The sequence below is a fragment of the Hyperolius riggenbachi genome, chromosome 1, assembly GCF_040937935.1.
Source record: "Hyperolius riggenbachi isolate aHypRig1 chromosome 1, aHypRig1.pri, whole genome shotgun sequence".
Taxonomy (NCBI): domain Eukaryota; kingdom Metazoa; phylum Chordata; class Amphibia; order Anura; family Hyperoliidae; genus Hyperolius; species Hyperolius riggenbachi.
This window is the reverse complement of record NC_090646.1, coordinates 15086040-15110083: the sequence shown is the minus strand read 5'-3', so window position 1 is coordinate 15110083 and position 24044 is coordinate 15086040. Positions and strand designations below refer to the sequence as shown.

Below are 24044 nucleotides of genomic sequence, written 5' to 3'. Positions count from 1 at the left end.
AGGCGGTGTGAGCAGACAGGCAGGGGAGGCAGCACAGTGCTGTGTACATGGCTGGTAACAGGCTGTGTGAGCAGACAGGCAGGCAGCACAGTGCTGTGTACATGGCTGGTAACAGGCTGTGTGAGCAGACAGGCAGGCAGCACAATGCTGTGTACATGGCTGATAACAGGCTGTGTGAGCAGACAGGCAGGCTGCACAGTGCTGTGTACATGGCTGATAACAGGCTGTGTGAGCAGACAGGCAGGAGGGGCAGCACAGGGCTGTGTACATGGCTGATAACAGGCTGTGTGAGCAGGCAGACAGGAGGGGCAGCACAGTGCTGTGTACATGGCTGATAACAGGCTGTGTGAGCAGGCAGGCAGGCAGCACAGGGCTGTGCACATGGCTGATAACAGGCTGTGTGAGCAGACAGGCAGGGGAGGCAGCACAGTGCTGTGTACATGGCTGATAACAGGCTGTGTGAGCAGACAGACAGGAGGGGCAGCACAGTGCTGTGTACACAGGCTGTGTGAGCAGGCAGGAGAGGCAGCACAGTGCTGTGTACATGGCTGATAACAGGCTGTGTGAGCAGACAGGCAGGCAGCACAGTGCTGTGTACATGGCTGATAACAGGCTGTGTGAGCAGACAGGCAGGCTGCACAGTGCTGTGTACATGGCTGATAACAGGCTGTGTGAGCAGACAAGCAGGAGGGGCAGCACAGTGCTGTGTACATGGCTGATAACAGGCTGTGTGAGCAGACAGACAGGAGGGGCAGCACAGTGCTGTGTACATGGCTGATAACAGGCTGTGTGAGCAGACAGACAGGAGGGGCAGCACAGTGCTGTGTACATGGCTGATAACAGGCTGTGTGAGCAGACAGGGGAGGCAGCACAGTGCTGTGTACGTGGCTGATAACAGGCTGTGTGAGCAGCAGGCAGGGGAGGCAGCACAGTGCTATGTACATGGCTGATAACAGGCTGTGTGAGCAGACAGACAGGAGGGGCAGCACAGTGCTGTGTACATGGCTGATAACAGGCTGTGTGAGCAGACAGGGGAGGCAGCACAGTGCTGTGTACATGGCTGATAACAGGCTGTGTGAGCAGACAGGCAGGCTGCACAGTGCTGTGTACATAGCTGATAACAGGCTGTGTGAGCAGATAGGGGGGAGGGGCAGCACAGTGCTGAGTACATGGCTGATAACAGGCTGTGTGAGCAGACAGGCAGAGGAGGCAGCACAGTGCTGTGTACATGTCTGATAACAGGCTGTGTGAGCAGACAGGCAGGGGAGGGGCAGCACAGTGCTGTGTACATGGCTGACAACAGGCTGTGTGAGCAGACAGGCAGGCAGCACAGTGCTGTGTACATGGCTGATAACAGGCTGTGTGAGCAGACACGCAGGGGAGCCTGCACAGTGCTGTGTACATGGGTGATAACAGGCAGTGTGAGCAGACAGGCAGGGGAGGCAGCACAGTGCTCTGTACATAGCTGGTAACAGGCTGTGTGAGCAGACAGGCAGGCAGGCAGCACAGTGCTGTGTACATGGCTGATAACAGGCTGTGTGAGCAGACAGGCAGGCTGCACAGTGCTGTGTACATGGCTGGTAACAGGCTGTGTGAGCAGACAGGCAGGCAGCATAGTGCTGTGTACATGGCTGATAACAGGCTGTGTGAGCAAACAGGCAGGGGAGGCAGCACAGTGCTGTGTACATGGCTGATAACAGGCGGTGTGAGCAGACAGGCAGGCAGCACAGTGCTGTGTACATTGCTGATAACAGGCTGTGTGAGCAGACAGGCAGGCAGCACAGTGCTGTGTACATGGCTGATAACAGGCTGTGTGAGCAGACAGGAGGGAGGGGCAGCACAGTGCTGTGTACATAGCTGATAACAGGCGGTGTGAGCAGACAGGCAGGCAGCACAGTGCTGTGTACATGGCTGATAACAGGCTGTGTGAGCAGACAGGCAGGCAGCACAGTGCTGTGTACATGGCTGATAACAGGCTGTGTGAGCAGACAGGCAGGAGGGGCAGCACAGTGCTGTGTAGATGGCTGATAAGAGGCTGTGTGGAGGAGCAGACAATCAGGCCATACAGGGGGTGCGCAGTGTCCTTTGCACGCATACTCGGAGCTCGGTGACGTAGGGCAAGGCATTATGATGCATGCTGTACATACGTTCCTCCTGGACCCCTCCTGTTTTTCCAGCTTTAGTTTCTTCTTTGGATTTCTTCAGGACTTTCACTGTTTTGACTACCTTAATTTTTTTTTTCTCCACCTTTGCTAGAAAAAGGCAAAACAGTTTAGAGGGTGATTCGTCTGCTGCCAAGAAAGGTAAATATGTCTAATCATATTTGATATCCATTAATCATACAGCCACAATAACGCCACCAGTCACATACCACAAACACATCACAGTCACACGCCCACATATATGTACAATAACTCAATCTAGCAAGACAGCTGCTGCTGATCTGCCATATGCAGCAATTAACCAATGCGATCAGTGGGCTGGATTACCAACCAAGCAATACAAGCAACTGATTGGGGTCAAAGGCCTCATAAAGAATTATTGGCCCATCCATCCTTAAAGAGGAACTCCAGCCTAAACAAACATACTGTTATTAAGTTACATTAGTTATGTTAATTAAAATAGATAGGTAATATAATCTCTTACCCACCCTGTTTTATAAGAACAGGCAAAGGTTTGATTTCATGAGGGCAGCCATCTTTTTGGTTGAAAGAAGGTGACAGGGAGCATGAGACACAGTTCCAACTGTCCTGTGTCCTTATCACCCCTCCCAGTTGCTAGGCAACGTGAATAACAACATAGGAAATCCCACCATGCTTTGCACAGCATCAAGAAAAAAACACCCGGGCAGGTTCTTTGATGGGTGGAGCTTAGCTAAAAATGCAGCTAAAAATGATGCTTTGGATAAGAAAAACAAAGTTCTGATGCTGTGAAACTGTTAAAGAAACACCAAGCCTTTTCAGTTCTGCTGAGTAGGTTTTTAGTCCGGAGGTTCACTTTAAGTAACTCTTTATAGTCTGTTAAAAAGTTAAACACCAGCTCTCTGCAGCAATGCACTGTTAGATCTGCAGATCTGAAAATCCATCCTGGTGGATCTGATCTGCAGATGAATGTCAGTTAAATCATGTGTGTATGATGATCTGCAGATCTCATAGACTATCATTGCAATTTGCAGGAATGGATTTTTGGCAGGAACAGATCTTTTGCAGATACTGATCTTTTGTGTCTGTACAGCATCTGTGTGTGCAGCATCTTGCAAAGATTTTTTTTCTGATGTGGAGTTCAGCTCCATAGAAAAGACTGTGTAGAGTATGGCTCTCATACTACATGAAGGGTGGTAAGATTGGTCTGTGATCTTTCATTTTCAAAAGACTATGGTCTGATGTGTGTATGGGGCCTAGGGCAACAAATAGGAAGTACAGGATACAATCTTTTTCTGTGTAAACAATCATAAAGAAGTCAATTATACATTGATCACTAGCTGCCTTTTCAATGTTAGCAAGATTAATTTACAATTGACAATAAAGAACCAATTTCCCCTTATCTTTCCATTTAAAACACATGAGAATTATATATATATATATATATATATATATATATATATATATATATATATATGTATATATACATACACTAGCTTGACGCCCGGCGTTGCCCGGGTATGTATTTAGCTGGTGTTGGCCCCGCCCACTTTTCCAAACCCTAAGGGTAAGTTTCCACTTGAGCGGCGCGATTTGCTACCGGAAACCGCGTCAACAAATCCGCATGCAGTTGTGGATTCGTTGACGTTTCCATGCGGATTTTCACGCGGAATCGCCCGTGGTTTTTACGACGCGATTTTAACCATGTCAATGCCGGCAAGCATTGACATGGGTTTTTAGACAAAATCGCACGCGGAAACGCCGGGAAAACCGCAAGACTAAAGAGCTTGCGGTTTACCTTTTTAGTTACATTACCGACGATTCGCGTGCGGGTGTGCGGCGTGCGAATTCTGACGGCTCTGCTGTGCAGATTTTTTCTGCATAGCGAGCCGCACAGAATTCCTGACAAGTGGAAACAGCGCCATCCACTTGTATTGTTTGAGCGAATCTACATGCAGGAAACGCATGCAGATTCGCTCGAGTGGAAACGAGCCCTAACACACAATTACTTAATGACCAAGTTTGTGAGCTTTGCGGTCTTTGGCACCAATAATTTGCATTGAAATAAAATAAATCTGATTTGCCGTGGCTCCACCCCTTTTCTGAATTTGAACCCCAATCGCACAATGGGCAAGTGTACCAGGTACAGGTGATTAACAGTGCAAGAGGCTTGTGCCATTAACAGTGCAAGAATGGCAGCAATTACATATTTCCCTTAAAAATCAATAGGTAGATTTTATTTGGCTTTTGTACGCTCCACCCACCTTTCTGAATAATAATCCCAGTCACCCAGTGACCAACTTTGCAAAGTTTGAGAACCCTACCATTACCAGTGTAAGAATGGCTGCAGTTTACATTATCCCAATGAAATTTGTATTTTTCTCCACCCACTGATTTCCTGACATTGTTCGGGTATGCATTTGGCTGGTGTTGGCTCCGCCTACTTTTTCTAACCCTAACACACAATTACCGTATTTTGCGGAATATAAGACGCTCCGGCATATAAGACGCACCTAGATTTAGAAGGCAAAAATCAGGAAAAAAAAAAAACTAAACCTAGGTGCGTCTATGGTGCAGGGGTGTCTTATGGATCTTTAAACCCCCCAAAACTGTCTCTATCTAAGCTGAACTGCTCATCTACACTAAATCCTGCTACACTACACTTCACTTACCCCTGCTGCCCCCACCAACTACACTACACTACACGAACTAACCCCTGCAGCCAACCCAAACTACACTACACTTCACTAAGTAACCCCTGTAGAAACCCAAACTACACTACACTACTACACTACACTACTACACTACACTTCACTAACTAACCCCTGCAGCCAACCCAAACTACACTACACTAACTAAATCCTGCACCCAACACAAACTACACTACACTTTGCCCCTGCAGCATCTCACCTGATCCTGCTGCCGCGATCCTGTCCTCCTCCGCCTGACTGCCACCTTCCAAGGGTCATCTGAGGGTCCCAGCTGTGGTCATCTGAGGGTCCCAGCCATCCCATCCAGAATCCCGGCTCTTCAGTGTCCCAGTCGCCAGATCGTCTTCACTGCAGACAGCAGCCATGCGGTAATCACGTGCTGCTGCCTCGCCGACATCCTCCATGGTAACGGCGTCCTCTTCCTAGTTACGGTGCCCCCTTCTGTGTGACGAGCAGCGCACGTGCGCCTGACGTCATGCGTGACCCCGGCGCACATGCGCCGCTCGTCACACAGAAGGGGGCACCGTAACTAGGAAGAGGACGCCGTTACCATGGAGGATGTCGGCGAGTCAGCAGCACGTGATTACCGCATGGCTGCTGTCTGCAGTGAAGATGATCTGGCGACTGGGACACTGAAGAGCCGGGATTCTGGATGGGATGGCTGGGACCCTCAGATGACCACAGCTGGGACCCTCGGATTACCCTTGGATGGCGGCAGTCAGACGGAGGAGGACAGGATCGCGGCAGCAGGAACCGGTAAGTATGTTTTGGGGCCCAAGTACCGTACCTTTAGAATATAAGATGCACCCACTTTTTCCCCCTAGTTTTGGGGAAGAAAAAGTGCGTCTTATATTCCGAAAAATACGGTACTCAATGACCAAGTTTGTGCGCTTTGCAGTCTTTGGCATCAATAATTTGCATTGAGATTAAACAAATCTGATTGGCTGTTTGTGGCTCCACCCCTTTGTCTAAATTTGAACTCCAGTCACCCAATGACGAACTGTACCAGGTTTGAGGCTTGTGCCATTAACAGTGCAAGAATGGCAGCAATTAAATTTTCCCCTTATAAATCAATAGGTGGATTTTGATTGGCTTTTATAGGCTCCACCCACTTTTCTGAATATTAATTCCAGTCACCCAATGACCAACTGTGCAAAGTTTGAGAACCCTACCATTAACAGTGTAAGAATGGCTGCAGTTTACATTTTCCCAGTGAAATTTGGATTTGTCTGTGCCCCCTTTTCGGTTATGGGAATAAAAAGTATCCTATACTTTATTCCAGGTAATATACTATGTGTGTGCCAAATTTCATTCAAATCCGTTCAGCCAATTATGCGTGATCGAGTAACAAACATCCAAACATCCGAACTTTCCCAATTATTATACTAGCTGGACGCCCGGCATTGCCCGGGTATGTATTTGGCTAGTGTTGGCTCTGCCCACTTTTCCTAACCCTAACACACAATTACTCATTAACCAAGTTTGTGAGCTTTGCGGTCTTTGGCATCAATAACTTGCATTGAGATTAAACAAATCTGATTGGCTGTTTGTGGCTCCACCCCTTTGTCTGAATTTGAACCCCAGTCACCCAATGACCAACTGTACCAGGTTTAAGGCTTGTGCCATTAACAGTGCAAGAATGGTAGCAATTAACTATTCCCCTTAAAAATCAATAGGCGGATTTTGATTGGCTTTTGTAGGCTCCACCCACTTCTCTGAATATTAATCCCAGTCACCCAGTGACCAATTGTGCAAAGTTTGAGAACCCTACCATTAAAAGTGTAAGAATTGCTGCAGTTTACATTTTCTCAGTGAAATTTGCATTTGTCTCCGCCTACTGATGATACGGCATTGCCCGATTATGTATTTTGCTGGTGCTGGCTGCGCCCATTTTTCCTAACCCTAACACACAATTAATCAATTACTCAATGACCAAGTTTGTGAGCTTTGCGGTCTTTGGCATCAATAACCTGCATTAAAATGAAACAAATCATATGGGCTTTATATGGCCCCACCCTGTTTTATGAATGTAAACCCCAGTCACGCAATGATCAACTGTACCAGGTTTGAGGCTTGTGCCATTAACAGTGCAAGAATGGCAGCAATGAAATATTCCCCTGAAAAATCAATAGGTGATTTTTGATTGCCTTTTGTAGGCTTCACCCACTTTTCTGAATATTAACCCCAGTCACCCAGTAACCAACTACAATTAACAGTGTAAGAATGGCTGCTGTTTACATTTTCCCAGTAAAATTTGTATTTGTCTCCACCCACTTATGACCCGGTGTTAACCGCTTATGTATTTGGCTGGTGTTGGCTGTGCCCACTTTTCTAACACTAACGCACAATTAATCAATTACTCAATTACCAAGTTTGTGAGCTTTGCGTTTTTTGGCATCAATAATTTGCATTGGAATGAAAAAAAATCTAATTGGCTGCTTGTGGCTCCACCACCTTTCTGAAATTGAACCCCAGTCACCCAATGATCAACTGTACCAGGTTTGAGGCTTGTGCCATTAACAGTGCAAGAATGGCAGCAATGTAAATATTCCCCTTGAAAATCAATAGGTTAATTTTGATTGGCTTTTATAGACTCCACCCACCTTTCTGAATATTAATCCCAGTCACCCAACGACCAACTGTGCAAAGTTTGAGAACCCTACCATTAACAGTGTAAGAATGGCTGCAGTTTACATTTTCCAGTAAAATTTGTATTTGTCTCCGCCCCCTTGTCTGGCCCGGCGTTGCCCAGGTATGTATTTGGTCGGTGTTGGCTCCGCCCACTTTTCCTAACTCTAACACGCTATTACTTAATGACCAAGTGTGTGAGCTTTGCGGTCTTTGGCATCAATAATTTGCATTGAAATAAAATAAATCTGATTGGCTGTGGCTCCACCTATTTTCTGAATTTGAACCCCAATCACCCAATTGCCAACTGTACCAGGTACAGGTGATTAATATTGCAAGAGGTCTGTGCCATTAACAGTGTAAGAATGGCAGCAATTACATATTCCCCTAAAAAATCAATAGGTGAATTTTGATTGGCTTTTTTAGGCTCCACCCACTTATTTTGAATATTGATCCCAGTCACCCAGTGACCAGTTATGGAAAGATTGACAGCCCTAGCATTAACAGTGTAAGAATAGCTGCAGTTTACAGTTTATCTGTGAAATTTGTATTTGTCTCCGCCCACTGATGACTTGGCATTGCCCGATTATGTATTTGGCTGGTGTTGGCTGCTCCCACTTTTCCTAACCCTAACACACAATTACTCAATAACTCAATGACCAAGTTTGTGAGCTTTGCGGTCTTTGTCATCAATAACTTGCATAAAAATGAAACAAATCAGATTTCCTGTTTGTGGCTCCACCCCCTTTTATTAATTTAAACCCCAGTCACCCAATGACCAACTGAACTAGGTTTGAGGCTTGCGCCATTAACAGTACAAGAATGGCAGCAATTAAACATCCTCATTGAAAATCTATAGGTGAATTTTGATTGGCTTTTGTAGGCTCCACCCACCTTTCTGAAAATTAATCCAGGTCACCCAGTGACCAACTGTGCAAAGTGTGAGAACCCTGCCATTAACAGTGTAAGAATGGCTGCAGTTTAAATTTTCCAGTGAAATTTGTATTTGTCTCCGCCCCCTTTTTGGTTATGGGAATAAAAAGTATCCTATACTTTATTCCAGGTAATGTACTATGTGTGTGCCAAATTTCATTCAAATCCGTTCAGCCATTTTTGCGTGATCGAGTAACAAACATCCAAACATCCGAACTTTCCCATTTATAATGTTAGTTGGAGAAAAAATGTATAGATCATTTAGGTGTGATAAGTAGTAATAAAGTTACTGGCGAATGAATGAGAGGAGCTCTGAAACGTTAAAATTGCTCTTGTCTACATGGGGAAAATGGCCTGTAGAAGTCAAGCGGTTAATTGACAAATATTACAAATCCATTACCTCTAATTACTTTTCCTAAGAAATAAACAGTCTCTTCTTCACAAAGGAGTGCAGCAAATACAATTGCTCTTTCATTTTTGTGCCAAATAACTAGCTCTGATTATTACCATGTGGAGGATCTGATCCCACAAGAAGCAGCGAGGAGAGCAGAAGTTATTCTATGAAGCTTCAGCATCATCAGCAGATCAGCAGAGGCCCCCATCTCTCCCCGGCCCCATCAGGGAACTAGTCTTCATCCTCCCCCTGGCCTTCTATAAACAGGATAGCGGGTCAAGAGCAGAATGTAGACCCTGTTCTCCAAAGTAAACACAAGGAAGCCTCTGGAAGAGTCATAGAGTCATTCTGTGCTGTGAGATCATGTGACTACAAAACAGGGCATATGACAAAGTCATAGAGTCACTCTGAACCTGTGAGATCATGTGACACAGCAGGGTATATAACAAAGCCAGGCATTGACCTGTTACTGCTACCTGCATAATGTTCCATCATAACTCTAAACTGAATGCCGTAGATGCAAATGACTTCTCCTAGACTCCCAATCCCCAATGTTCCTCCTCTAGACTTCCTATCCTTGACCACACGCACTTCACGCCTCTGACCTCTCGCACCCTGGCCGCACCCTGACCTCGTATAACTTTCCATCCCAGTTCTTGGACTTCTGACTTATCCCTGAACTTCCTACTCCAGACCTTCCAACCTCATACATCCTGTCCCTGTTCTTCCTTCCTCAGACCTCCTATTCATGATCTTACTAGCAAGACCTTCCGTACTTAAATAATAATGCTAACATTTGTATAGTGCTTTTCTCCTGTAGGACTCAAAGTGCTTGAGAGCTGCAGCCACTAATGGCATGGTCAGTAGGCCACCCTATAGTGTTAGGGAGACTTGCCCAAGGACTTCTTACTGAATAGGTGCTGGTTTACTAAATAAGAAGAGCCGAGATTCGAACCCTGGTCTACCATGACCTTCCTCTCCAGACCTCCAGTCAACGACCTTCCACATCCAGATCCTCCATATCCTTACTCTCTACAGCTCCAGTCCCTAATCTTCCATGTCCCTACCCCCTATCCATAACCTTCCTCTTCAGACCTCCAGTCCCTTGCCTTCGTGCCTCAGACCCCCTATCCCTATCCTTCTCACTATAGATGTCCTATCCTTGATTTTCCTTCCACAGAATCCCCTATCTCTGACCGTCCTTCCACCTATACTGTATCCCTCACCTTCCTCCTGTCACTGACCAGAACATTTGCCTGTCAACTTCCCACCTAGACTTCCTGTCCGGTCCTTGCCTTTCTCTCAGAAGCCTTATGTCTCTTGGATTCCTCTTGCGGACCCCTATTCCTATCATACATAAATCCCACAACCTGCCACTGACCTTCTTTACCGAAACCTTCCATCTCTGACCTCTTTCTTATGCCTGAAATCCCTCTCCCAGACTTCTGATCCCTGGCAATCCCATATCTCCTATCCCTGATTTCTGATCTCTGATGTTCCTTCCCCAGACCGCCTACCCTGAACCTTCAATTCCAGATCTTCCTATCCTAGACCTCCTATTCTTGACCTTCCATACTCATATCTTCTACCCCTGATCTCCAGACCTCCTATCCCTGACCTTCCATCTCCAGACCTCCTATCCCTGACCTTCCATCTCCAGACCTCCTATCCCTGACCTTCCATCTCCAGACCTCCTATCCCTGACCTTCCATCTCCAGACCTCCTATCCCTGACCTTCCTCATCCAGACCTCCTATCCCTGACCTTCCATCTCCAGACTTCCTATCCCTGACCTTCCATCTCCAGACTTCCTATCCCTGACCTTCCTCATCCAGACATCCTGTCCCTGACCTTCCATCTCCAGACCTCCTATTCCTGGCCTTCCATCTCCAGACCTCCTATCCCTGACCTTCCATCTCCAGACTTCCTATCCCTGACCATCCTCATCCAGACATCCTGTCCCTGACCTTCCATCTCCAGATCTCCCATCCCTGGCCTTCCATCTCCAGACCTCCTATCCCTGACCTTCCATCTCCAAACCTCCTATCCCTGACCTTCCATCTCCAGACCTCCTATCCCTGACCTTCCATCTCCAGACCTCCTAATCCCGACCTTCCATCTCCAGACCTCCTATCCCGACCTTCCATCTCCAGACTTCCTATCCCTGACCATCCATCTTCAGACCTCCTATCCCCGACCTTCCATCTCCAGACCTCCTATCCCTGACTTTCCATCTCCAGACCTCCTATCCCTGACCTCTCATCTCCAGACCTCCTATCCCTGACCTTCCATCTCCAGATCTCCTATCCCCGACCTTCCATCTCCAGACCTATCCCCGACCTTCCATCTCCAGACTTCCTATCCCCGACCTTCCATCTCCAGACCTCCTATCCCCGACCTTCCATCTCCAGACCTCCTATCCCTGACCTTCCTCATCCAGACACCCTGTCCCTGACCTTCCATCTCCAGACCTCCTATCCCCGACCTTCCATCTCCAGACCTCCTATCCCTGACCTTCCATCTCCAGACTTCCTATCCCTGACCATCCATCTTCAGACCTCCTATCCCCGACCTTCCATCTCCAGACCTCCTATCCCTGACCTTCCATCTCCAGACCTCCTATCCCTGACCTTCCATCTCCAGACCTCCTATCCCCGACCTTCCATCTCCAGACCTCCTATCCCCGACCTTCTATCTCCAGACCTCCTGTCTCCGACCTTCCATCTCCAGACCTCCTATCCCTGACCTTCCATCTCCAAACCTCCTATCCCTGACCTTCCATCTCCAGACCTCCTATCCCTGACCTTCCATCTCCAGACCTCCTATCCCTGACCTTCCTCATCCAGACCTCCTATCCCTGACCTTCCATCTCCAGACTTCCTATCCCTCACCTTCCATCTCCAGACTTCCTATCCCTGACCTTCCTCATCCAGACATCCTGTCCCTGACCTTCCATCTCCAGACCTCCTATCCCTGGTCTTCCATTTCCAGACCTCCTGTCCCTGACCTTCCATCTCCAGACCTCCTATCCCCGACCTTCCATCTCCAGACCTCCTATCCCCGACCTTCCATCTCCAGACCTCCTATCCCTGACCTTCCATCTCCAGACCTCCTATCCCCGACCTTCCATCTCCAGACCTCCTATCCCTGACCTTCCATCTCCAGACCTCCTATCCCCGACCTTCCATCTCCAGACCTCCTATCCCTGACCTTCCATCTCCAGACCTCCTATCCCCGACCTTCCATCTCTGACCTTCCATCCTCATATCTTCTATCCTTTGCCTTTCTCCCCCAGATGTCTCTGACATTCCTGACCTTACTACCTCATACCTTGTTTACTTGACTTTCCTCCTTCCTGACCTTCCTTCTCCAGTCTTCCTATCCTTGACCTTCCTCTCTCATACTCCTCTTGTTCCAGACTTGCTATCCCTGACCTTCCTTCTCCAGTCTTCCTATCCTTGACCTTCCTCTCTCATACTCCTCTTGTTCCAGACTTGCTATCCCTGACCTTCCTTCTCCAGTCTTCCTATCCTTGACCTTCCTCTCTCATACTCCTCTTGTTCCAGACTTGCTATCCCTGACCTTCCTCCTTTAGACCTTTTTCTTTCAGACCTAGATAGGGGCTCACAATCTACTCCCTACCATAGTCATGTGTCTATGTGTGTATCATGTAGTGTATGTATCATAGTCTAGGGTCAATTAGGGGGAAGGCAATTACCTTATCTGTATATTTTTGGGATGTGGGAGCAAACAGCAGTGCCCGGAGGAAACCCACACAGACACGGGGAGATCATACAAACTCAGTGCAGATAGTGCCTCTACTCATTGTGCATAACACAGTTTATTGCATGCACCGGGAGTCTCGTATTCTTCTCCGCAGGAAACAGAAACTGGTAAGATGGTAACATGAACTGCAGACTGACTACCGTCTAATAATAGCCACACGTGAAATCACTGTTTACAAGCTTTTAAAAGAAATAGATCATGAAGCATCTGGAAACGATCTAAAACGATTGCTCAAGCGACAGAAAACACAGCGATAAAGTTTTGATTCTATAAAAAGAAGCCATTAAACATTTCCAAACCTTTCTGCTTATTTGACAGCTTTCCACCCCCCAAAAATTAATAGTTCTGAAAACTGTTATTAATATTATTAGAGCACCATCTCAGTGTGCATGAAACATGGCCACACACAGGCACCTGTAACTGACATTTTATTTATGCCCCTTAAAGGACTTCCGAGGCCAAAAACAAGTAATGACACTATACCTTTTTAATATCAGAATCCACGGAGGACGTCCAGCGCGTCCTCCGCACCGTTCCGCCGTCATTGCAGCCCTTTTCGTTCCCCCATGGCTCGGCCCGACCCCACAGAACGGGTCGCATGTATGCCACAAGTAAGATGGCCGCCGCCTTGAGCCGCGGCTGCGCAGTTCGCTTTGCCGCGAGTGCGACTGCGCAGCCTTGGGCAGCATTACGGGACTCTGTACGCGGCGGGAGGCGGGCTAAAGGCTGCGCAGTCGCACTCGCGGCAAAGCGTACTGCGCAGCCGCGGCTCAAGGCGGCGGCCATCTTACTTGTGGCATACATGCGACCCGTTCAGTGGGGTCGGGCCGAGCCATGGGGGAACGAAAAGGGCTGCAATGATGGCGGAACGGTGCGGGGGACGCGCTGGACGTCCTCCGTGGATTCTGATATTAAAAAGGTATAGTGTCATTTTCTTGTTTTTGGCCTCGGAAGTCCTTTAAAGTGAACCAGAGACGAAGCATCCTCATGTATTTTACCATATAGATCAGTGGGAACATTAGAGAAAACACCTACCCTGCTCTCTGTTTCATCCTTTACTGCTCAGCTTGCTTGTTATCAGCTCTGATAAAATCCCCAACTGAGCATTCAGTCTGGCTTTGCTCAGGAATCATTATAGCTGAGTCTTTAAAGAGAACCAGAGACGAAGCACCCTCATGTATTTTATTACATTTATCAGTGGGAACATGACAGTAAACACCTACCCTGCTTTTAGTTGTATTCTTCTCAGTCTAATCTATCTGTTAGCAACTGTGATAAGAATCCACCGACTATACAGTCGAGGTTTGACCTGGAATCATTATAGCTGAGTCACTCTTCTGTGGAGTCTTTTCAAGCCCAAGCCTGCCACCTCCTGGCTCAGATTTCCTACTCAGAGCTATTGACCTGGGAGGGGCTGCTGCTGCCGAGAAAGAAGCTCTGACACACACAAGTGTATCTGTGTGCAGTGTGCAGCCAGTCATTATCTACTGTATGCAGTTTCATTTCTATGAGAGACACTTCCTACAGGCAGCCACACAGCATACCAGAATAACAAAGTTTAAAGCAGATAGATGAAAGGCTGCAGCAGCCCTGCTTGTCTATAGTCTCATAGAGGCTAGACAGCACATCCAGAACAACTCATACCCCGGAAGCAGAAGGGATATGAGCCGGGGGCCATATTGGATATTTCCTGGAGCAATAATGGATAAAAAACACTCAAAAAGGCACACCAGAGTGGCGAAATTATCAGGTAGAGCATTTATTCTTTACAAGCTATCAACTGATATGTTTATTTTGTGTGAATCGTTCATCTCTGGTTCCCTTTAAGGCAGAGCCAGAAGGGGGCAGGCTTGGGCTTGAAAAGACATCAGAGAAGACAGACTTGGCTATAATGATTCCTGAGCAAAGCCAGACTGAAAGCTCAGTCGGGGAGTTTGTCAGGGCTGGTAACAAGCAGGCTGAGCAGTGAAGGATGAAACAGAGAGCAGGGTAAGTGTTTTCTCTAATGTTCCCACTGATCTATATGGTAAAATACACGAGGGTGCTTCATCTCTGGTTCACTTTAAGTCAACAGATTGAATAGACTTTGACCAGTTTGTTAAAGAGGACCTGAAGTAAAAATAACACAATGAATAACAATGCTTTTTTTTTCTTTTACAATATTCATTTATAGGTTATTTAGTCAGTGTTTGCCCATTGTAAAATATTTCCTCTCCCTGATTTACATCCTGAAATTTATCACAGGTGGAGACATCTTTACTGCTGCCAGGTGATCTCTGCAGAATGTTTGTTAACTGAGAGTTCCAAAGCCAGTAGATATAATACCTCGTCTTCCTGAATTCTACGGGGTGGGGGAAATCAGAAGGAAAATTTGGGTGTGCATATGAGCAGGGCACGAGGAAATCTGAGCAGTCAGAAATAGCCATTAGTAAATGTACCAATATTCTACTGAATGAGTGCTGATGATGATGGTAAAATATAGGTAATACATTGCGATATCTTACTATAGCTGTACCTAATCCTAACCTCACTCTGAACCCTTCCTCCATCCATGCCTTAACCACCCACCGGACGCCTAATCTTAACTGCCCGCCCTCACAGCTAACCTTAAACCAAATAAAGAAAAAAGATTTCACTAACCAGGGGCTTCTACAAACCCCCTGCAGCCGTCCCAGTTTTGCCGAATCGCCTGCGCAGGACTCTATTGTGGACCGGAACGCGAAGCAGACTCCGAGTTGGCAAAACCAAAACTAAGCTATGGTGGGGGAACGGAGGATGGTGGAGGACCGGAGCGGGGCAGGATGGCTGCAGGGGGCTGGTAGAAGCTCCAAGTCAGTGTAACTCTTTTTCTTTATTTGGTTTTAGGTTTCTTTTAACTCCCCCCCCCCCCCCCCCCCACCACCACCACACACACACCTAACCTAAACTGCCGTCAAACCACCCAAAAAAAAAAAAAAAAGAAGAAGCTATTTTTTGGCCACTGTGCCCATCCAAATACCTACAATTTGGGGAAATTTGGCTGCCTAGTATTTATAGGCATATGGCAGAACCCAAACTTCCGCCAATCACTGGCGTCCAATTTTCCTGCTTACGCTTCCCTGGTGTCATCCGGAACAGGGAGTACAGAAGCACAGCTGCGTTACGCATGCGCAGCAGTACGGGCCCCATCGGACTCCCCCCAAGCACAAGCGGGTTCATGCTGCGCATGCGCGAGGCATCAGAAAACCCTTGTGGATGGTTTTGGGGAGGAGACAGCAATGGAACAGCCCTGTGGAGGAAGACAGGGGAAGTCTACAGGATCCCAAGGCCAGTACCCATTTTATGTTTTCCTACCAGTTTCTTTTCAAGTGAACCTGAGGTGAGGGTGATATGGAGGCTGCCATATTTGTGTTCTTTTAAACAATACCAGTTGCCTGGCTGTCCTGCTGATCTATTTGGCTGCAGTAGTGTCTGAATCCTACCAGAAACAAGCATGCAGAAAATCTTGTCAGATCTGACAATAATGTCAGAAACACCTGATTTGCTGCATGCTTGTTCAGGGGCTATGGCTAAAAGTATTAGAGGCAGAGGATCAGCAGGGCTGCAGGCAACTGGTATTATTTAAGGGATACCCGAGGTGAGATGTGACATGAAGAGGTAGACATGTGTATGTACACAGTGCGTAGCACACAAATAACTAGGCTGTGTTCCTTTTTTCTTTCTATGTCTGAAAGAGTTAAACATCAGGTATGTAAGTAGCAGTTCCTGTCTGAGTCAGGACTGGGTCAGACTACAGTGTGACCCTCACTGATAAGAAACTATATATATATATATATATATATATAACAACTATAAAACACTTTCCAAGCACAAAATGACTTCTGAGAGCAGGAAAGAGATAAAAAGGGACAATAGTTCATAGATTTTAGCACTGGCATACTTCAATGGATGTGGCATTGAAATAAAACAGTAAACACTTAGTAGATTTAAATTTAAAATAAAACTGTGGAATATCTTAAAAAGTCATTTTTAGGAGGAGGAGGAGGATAGATAGAATTGTTTTTTTCATTAGTTTATTTTTAACTCGGGTATCCTTTAAAAAGAAATAAATATGGCAGCCTCCATATCCCTTTCACTTTAAGAAGACACTCTACCTAAAATCAAAGTATCGTGTTAAGGTGGAGCAGCCCTTTAAGTAGGAGTCAGCTTGTCTGTGGGCAGGGCCGGGCCGAGGCATAGGCTGGAGAGGCTCCAGCCTCAGGGCGCAGTGTAGGAGGGGGCGCAGAATTCATTCAGCTGTCATTCCTAATTGTGTATGAATCAGAGAGAAATAAGAAAAGGGGATACATAGCAGTGACTGCAAACCAGATAACTAGACATTAAGGTGTTGGGGAGGTTGTGGGCCCTGTGGCGCCTCTTAGTCTAATAGCAATCAGTGTGTGATGGCTGGGCGGGAGGGATGGGGGAGGGGCCTCTTAGTCTAATAGCAATCAGTGTGTGACGGCTGGGGTGGGAGGGATGGGGGAGGGGCCTCTTAGTCTAATAGCAATCAGTGTGTGACGGCTGGGGTGGGAGGGATGGGGGAGGGGCCTCTTAGTGTAATAGCAATCAGTGTGTGACGGCTGGGGTGGCAGGGATGGGGGAGGGGCCTCTTAGTCTAATAGCAATCAGTGTGTGACGGCTGGGGTGGCAGGGATGGGGGAGGGGCCTCTTAGTCTAATAGCAATCAGTGTGTGACGGCTGGGGTGGGAGGGATGGAGGAGGGGCCTCTTAGTGTAATAGCAATCAGTGTGTGACGGCTGGGGTGGCAGGGATGGGGAAGGGGCCTCTTAGTCTAATAGCAATCAGTGTTTGACAGCTGAGGTGGGAGGGATGGAGGGGCGCACTTTGGTGTCTCAGTCTTGGGTGCTGGAGGACCTTCTCCCGGCTCTGTCTGTGGGAACATATTTGGGGGACGTACAGGGGATGTTTGGTGGGATGTAGACGGGGTGAGAGGGAGCACAGGACCCTCATTGTCCGCACACACATCTCTCTACCCCTCAGAAGCAGAACAAACATCTCTCCTGCCAGATATTATTACAGCTGTATGACTCGGGCCCCACATACAGCTGATACACACGACATACACAGCAGATCGGGATACGCTGGGTACACACGTCAGATAAAAATCTTCGCACAACGAGGAATCAGTCTGCCGCACAGGCTAGTCAGGAAGGTTTCAACAACTGATAAGTCAAACAATGGCATCCACATTCAAATGGTTATTTCTTAAAGCGGACCTGAACTCAGAACTTCCTTTCTGCTCTAAAAGATAAGCAACAGCATAATGACCTTTAAAGAAAAATATTTCTTTGTTATAGCTGATACAAATCCTGAAATCAATCGGCAGTGTGTCTACTTTCTGCTTTCCTGGAAGCAAATATAGGGTTAACATCCGGTATTTACAAATTAGCTGCTCTGCTGAGGCAGTCAGCTGACAGAGATCAAATTACAACTTGTTATTAGTCAAAGATGAGAGGGGATTAGGCTAAACTCTCTGAATACATACAGGGTGCATTTCTCTTTGTTTTCTTCTGTCCTGTGCAAGAGTTCAGGTCCAGTTTAATCCAAATAATGCAGATATTATATTTAAAGCTTCAGAGCTCAAAGTTAGCAGGGGCATGTGTGCCCCTGCTAAACCGCCGCCATCCCGCGGCTTAACGGGGGTCCCTTCACCCCCAAATCCCCTCGGTGCAGCGGGGGAGCGTTTCCTGGTTGGGGCAGGGCTAACCACCGTAGCCCTGCCCCACGCGCGTCTGTCAGCGCGTATCTCCGCCTCTCCCCCGCCCCTCTCAGTCTTCCTTCACTGAGAGGGGCGGGGGAGAGGCGGCGATGCGCCGCTGATAGACGCGACTGGAGGCAGGGCTGCGGCCGTTAGCCCTGCCTCCAGGAGCGACCAAGTCTGCGACCAAGTGTTGCAGTGGGGGGTTTGGGGGTGAAGGGACCCCCGTTTAGCGGCACGATAGCGGCGGTTTAGCAGGGGCACACATGCCCCTGCTAACTTTGAGCTCTGAAGCGAGATTTATTCTCGCTTCAGAGTCTCTTTAAATGAGCGTGTACAAAGCCAGGTGAGAAAATTCCAATTCCTCCATTCTGTTCACAGGGAAGGTCTGTAAGATCTGGTACGTGCCTCCTTTAACGAACAATCGTCGGCAGACCAGATGCGCTGGGATAGATTTGAAAGATTTGTCGCTATCTTTGGAGGTTTTACAAAGAACCAGAGACAAAGCACCCTCATGTATTTTATCATATATATCAATGGGAACATGACAGTAAACACCTACTCTGCTCTCTGTTTCATCTTTCACTGCTTAGTCTTCCTGTTATCAGCTCTGATAAGAATCCCCAACTGAGCATTCAGTCTAGCTTTGTCCCGGAATGTTTATAGCTGAGTCAGTGTTCTGTGATGTCTTTTCAAGCCCAAGCCTGCCCCCTCCTTGCTCTGTTTCCCGCTATGTATCCTCGTAGCAGGATAGCTGAGCCAGGAGGGGGCAGGCTTGGGCTTGAAAAGACATCACAGAAGACTGACTCAGCTATAATCATTCCAGGGATTTTATCAGAGCTGATAACAGGAAGACTGAGCAGTGAAAGATGAAACAGAGAGCAGAGTAGGTGTTTACTGTCATGTTCCCATTGATATATATGGTAAAATACATGAGGGTGCTTCATCTCTGGTTATCTTTAAAGGGAACCTAAACTGAGAGGGATATGGATGTTTCCTTTTAAACAATACCAGTTGCCCGGCAGCTCTGCTGATCTTTTTGTCTGCACTAGTGGCTGAATCATACACCTGAATCAAGCATGCAACTAATCCAGTCTGACTTCAGTCAGAGCACCTGATCTGCATGCTTGTTCAGGGGCTGTGGTTGAAAGTATTAGAGACACAGGATCAGCAGGAAAGTCAGGCAACTGGTATTATTTTAAAAGGAAAAATCCATATCCTTCTCAGTTTAGGTTCCCTTTAAGGAAACTATTGTAAAATGATTATCGTCAGATCATTCGTTTCCCAAAGTCTTTTCTCTCAGGTGTGTACGCAGCTCTATACAGTTCACACACATGTATTGTAAAATATGTAAGCTGCCATTGCAAACCTCCTTCTCAAAATGCCGGTTCCCTGGCTGTCGTGCTGATCCTTTTGCTGGTATGTCAGTCCCTGGCCTCGCTTAGTCTTAAAGATACTTTGTGGCTCTCCTGGACTGCATACACTGCGCTGCAGCAGGCACTGTATATCACACTCTAAGGCAGGGAACACACTCGCTGGAATAGGGCACATTTCACCACGGACAGCAGAACGCGCAGCGTACGTTAAAAAGGGGCGCTGGGAAAAAAGGGCGCCGGGTTTTTAACGATAAGCATGGATAACGTTTAAAATTGTATTGTACTGTATTTCGTTTAAAATCAATGTTTTTTAAAGTTATAAATCATTAAATAATGTGCATTAAATCGGCAATTGTAAAAACGTTAATCTTTCGTTTAAATAGTGAAACGTATAATAACGTTTAAAAAAAAAATTACTAAGTAACCCTCCCTGTACCTACCCCTAACCCCTAGACCCCCCTGTTAGTGCCTAAACCTAAGACCCCCCTGTTGGTGCCTAAACCTAAGACCCCCCTGTTAGTGCCTAAACCTAAGACCCCCCTGTTGGTGCCTAAACCTAAGACCCCCCTGTTGGTGCCTAAACCTAAAACCCCCTGTTGGTGCCTAAACCTAAGACCCCCCTGTTGGTGCCTAAACCTAAGACCCCCCTGTTGGTTTTTTCGTTTAAAAATAATGTTTAAAAAAAAGTACTGTTTTTCGTTTAAAAATAAAGTTTGGGAAAAAATATTGTACTGTTTTTCGTTTAAAAATAATATTTAAAAATGTATAAATCATTAAATAATGTGTAATCATGAGAAACAGTAATAAAACATTAAGTCTCCGGGCGCCGCTTTTAAAACGTTAGTTTTCTCCGGCGCCCTTTTTTCCTATCGGGCGCCCATTAAACGATATTTATTATAGGAGTGAATGGCGGCGCCCGATTTGTCCACTAGCCTCAGGCGCCAGAATTTACTGTTTCCGAACGCGCATAGTGTCACTGGCCAAATAATCAATGACCTCACTCCGAAAATGCAGCATGTCATTAGAGTGAGTTCACTACAGCCTCCTGCACATCTCTGTTCCTGCACTGCAGCCTCCCTGCATCTCTGTTCCTGCACTGCAGCCTCACTGCATATCTGTTCCTGCACTGCAGCTTCCCCGCATCTCTGTTCCTGCACTGCAGCCTCCCTGCATCTCTGTTCCTGCACTGCAGCCTCCCCGCACCTCTGTTCCTGCACTGCAGCCTCCCCGCACCTCTGTTCCTGCACTGCAGCCTCCCTGCATCTCTGTTCCTGCACTTCAGCCTCCCTGCATCTCTGTTCCTGCACTTCAGCCTCCCTGCATCTCTGTTCCTGCACTGTAGCCTCCCCACATCTCTGTTCCTGCACTGCAGCCTCCCTGCATCTCTGTTTCTGCACTACAGCCTCCCTGCATCTCTGTTCCTGCACTGCAGCCTCCCTGCATCTCTGTTCCTGCACTGTAGCCTCCCCACATCTCTGTTCCTGTACTGCAGCCTCCCAGCATCTCTGTTCCTGCACTGCAGTCTCCCTGCATCTCTGTTCCTGCAATACATCCTCCTGCACATCACTGTTCCTGCACTGCAGCCTCCCTGCATCTCTGTTCCTGCACTGCAGCCTCCCTGCATCTCTGTTCCCGCACTACATCCTCCTGCACATCACTGTTCCTGCACTGCAGCCTCCCTGCATCTCTGTTCCTGCACTGCAGCCTCCCTGCATCTCTGTTCCTGCACTGCAGCCTCCCGAACATATTTGTTCCTGCACTGCAGCCTCCCTGCATCTCTGTTCCTGCACTGCAGCCTCCCCGCATCTCTGTTCCTGCACTGCAGCCTCCCCGCATCTCTGTTCCTGCACTACATCCTCCTGCACATCACTGTTCCTGCACTGCAGCCTCCCTGCATCTCTGTTCCTGCACTGCAGCCTCCCTGCATCTCTGTTCCTGCACTGCGGCCTCCCTGCATCTCTGTTCCTGCACTACAGCCTCCCTGCATCTCTGTTCCTGCACTGCAGCCTCCCGAACATATTTGTTCCTGCACTGTAGCCTCCCGAACATATTTGTTCCTGCACTGTAGCCTCCCTGCATCTCTATTCCTGCACTGCAGCTTCCCCGCATCTCTATTCCTGCACTGCAGCTTCCCCGCATCTCTGTTCCTGCACTGCAGCCTCCCCGCATCTCTGTTCCTGCACTGCAGCCTCCCCGCATCTCTGTTCCTGCACTGCAGCCTCCCCGCATCTCTGTTCCTGCACTGCAGCCTCCCCGCATCTCTGTTCCTGCACTGCAGCCTCCCCGCATCTCTGTTCCTGCACTGCAGCCTCCCCGCATCTCTGTTCCTGCACTGCAGCCTCCCCGCATCTCTGTTCCTGCACTGCAGCCTCCCCGCATCTCTGTTCCTGCACTGCAGCCTCCCCGCATCTCTGTTCCTGCACTGCAGCCTCCCCGCATCTCTGTTCCTGCACTGCAGCTTCCCCGCATCTCTGTTCCTGCACTGCAGCCTCCCCGCATCTCTGTTCCTGCACTGCAGCCTCCCCGCATCTCTGTTCCTGCACTGCAGCCTCCCCGCATCTCTGTTCCTGCACTGCAGCCTCCCCGCATCTCTGTTCCTGCACTGCAGCCTCCCCGCATCTCTGTTCCTGCACTGCAGCCTCCCCGCATCTCTGTTCCTGCACTGCAGCCTCCCCGCATCTCTGTTCCTGCACTGTAGCCTCCCTGCATCTCTATTCCTGCACTGCAGCCTCCCTGCATCTCTGTTCCTGCACTGCACCATCTCTGCAGCTCTGTTCCTGCACTACATGTTCCCTGCATCTCTATCTTGCACTGCACCCACCCTGCATCTCTGTTCCTGCACTGCAGCCTCCCTTGCATCTTTGTACCTACACTGCAGCCTCCCTGCATCTCTGTTCTTGCACTGCATGCTCCCTGCAACTCTGTTCCTGCACTGCACCCTCCCTGCAACTCTGTTCCTGCACTTCAGCCTCCCTGCCACTCTGTTCCTGCATTGCACCCTCCCTGCAGCTCTGTATCCTGTACTGCAGTATCCCTGCATCTCTGTTCCTGTACTGCAGTCTCCCTGCATCTCTGTTCCTGCACCTCTGCCTCCTTGCTTCTCTGTTCCTGCACTGCAGCCTCCTGCACCTGTTCATTTACTGCTGCCTTCCTGCATCTCTGTTCCTGCATTGCAGCCTCACTGCATCTCTGGTCCAGCACCTCAGCTTTCCTGCATCTTTGATCCTTCACCACAGCCTCCCTGCATCTCTGTTCCTGCGCTGCAGCTTCCTCATATCTCTGTTCCTTGACTGCAGCCTCCCTGCATCTCTGTTCCTGCACTGCAGCCTCCCTGCATCTCTGTTCCTGCATTCAGGATCTTAGCAGAAGATGAAGGCTCTCCTGGATGGACATTCTGATGACCAGCAGGACATTTGAGTTGTGTAATCCTGAGATGACCTCATGGCAGTGCAGGACAGGACAGCAGGGGGCATGCAAGGTGACAGCGCTAGGCACACAGGGCACGCTGCCAACTCACCTTTCTTATCTGGACTTTTCTCCTCGGACAGGCTCATCCTGCGGTCTTTGGGCAGAGGTTCCTTCAGGTCCTCATTGGCATAGTGTACAGGCTGAGCGGTCCCATTGGCTCCAGGAGTTGCTCCGGGGCTGCTGCTCCTGGTCAGTGTCTTCTGTGTGGTGGCCAGTGGTGGCCTCTTTGTGGTGGTTGGTGGTCTGGGGGGCAGTGTGGTGGTCTGGGGGGCAGAGGAAGCCAGGCATAGCCCAGCAGCCAGCAGGAGCAGTGGACACAGGTACATGGCAGCTGCTGTACCAGACAGGATTGCTGAGAAGACACTCAGGAGAAAGTCACCAACATCAGCAGCTTTCCAGTCCCACCAGTGCCTCCCTCTCCCCCCTCTACCTCCCCCCTTCCCTCCCCTCTCCCCTGTCTCCCCTCTCCCCTCTATCCCTTCCTTCCCCCTCCTTCTCCTCCACAGGATTCCCAACCCCCAGACCAAAATTCCTCACTTCCAAGGGGAAACCAAGCACAGAATTACTGAGAGTGACCCACATACAGGGGCTGCAGCTCCATTCATTGCCTCAAAGCCACTAATATTTACTGTAACTTAACACTGCAAACCAAATACTGCAACACAGCTATCCCTGACCTACAACTACAACACAACTTACTAACTCTGCCCCACAACTACTGCAACCCAGCTATCCCTGACCTACAACAACAACACAACTTACCAACTCTGACCCACAACTACTGCAACACAGCTATCCCTGACCTACAACTACAACACAACTTACTTACTAACTCTGCCCCACAACTACTGCAACGCAGCTATCCCTG

General features: G+C 48.3%; 1 protein-coding gene across 1 annotated transcript in view; it reads right to left on the bottom strand.

Moving 5' to 3' along the window:
* LOC137562461 (probable carboxypeptidase X1) overlaps positions 1 to 23532 on the bottom strand; it is a 114239-nt gene extending 90707 nt beyond the window's left edge. The window contains exons 1-2 of the mRNA XM_068273827.1: positions 23226 to 23532; positions 2148 to 2252 (exon numbers count right to left, since the gene is read on the bottom strand). Of these exons, the coding sequence (XP_068129928.1) occupies positions 2148 to 2252; positions 23226 to 23502 (382 nt within the window). The 5' untranslated portion in view covers positions 23503 to 23532. The remainder of the gene's footprint in view (positions 1 to 2147; positions 2253 to 23225) is intronic.
* Between the last annotated feature and the right edge of the window lie 512 nt (positions 23533 to 24044).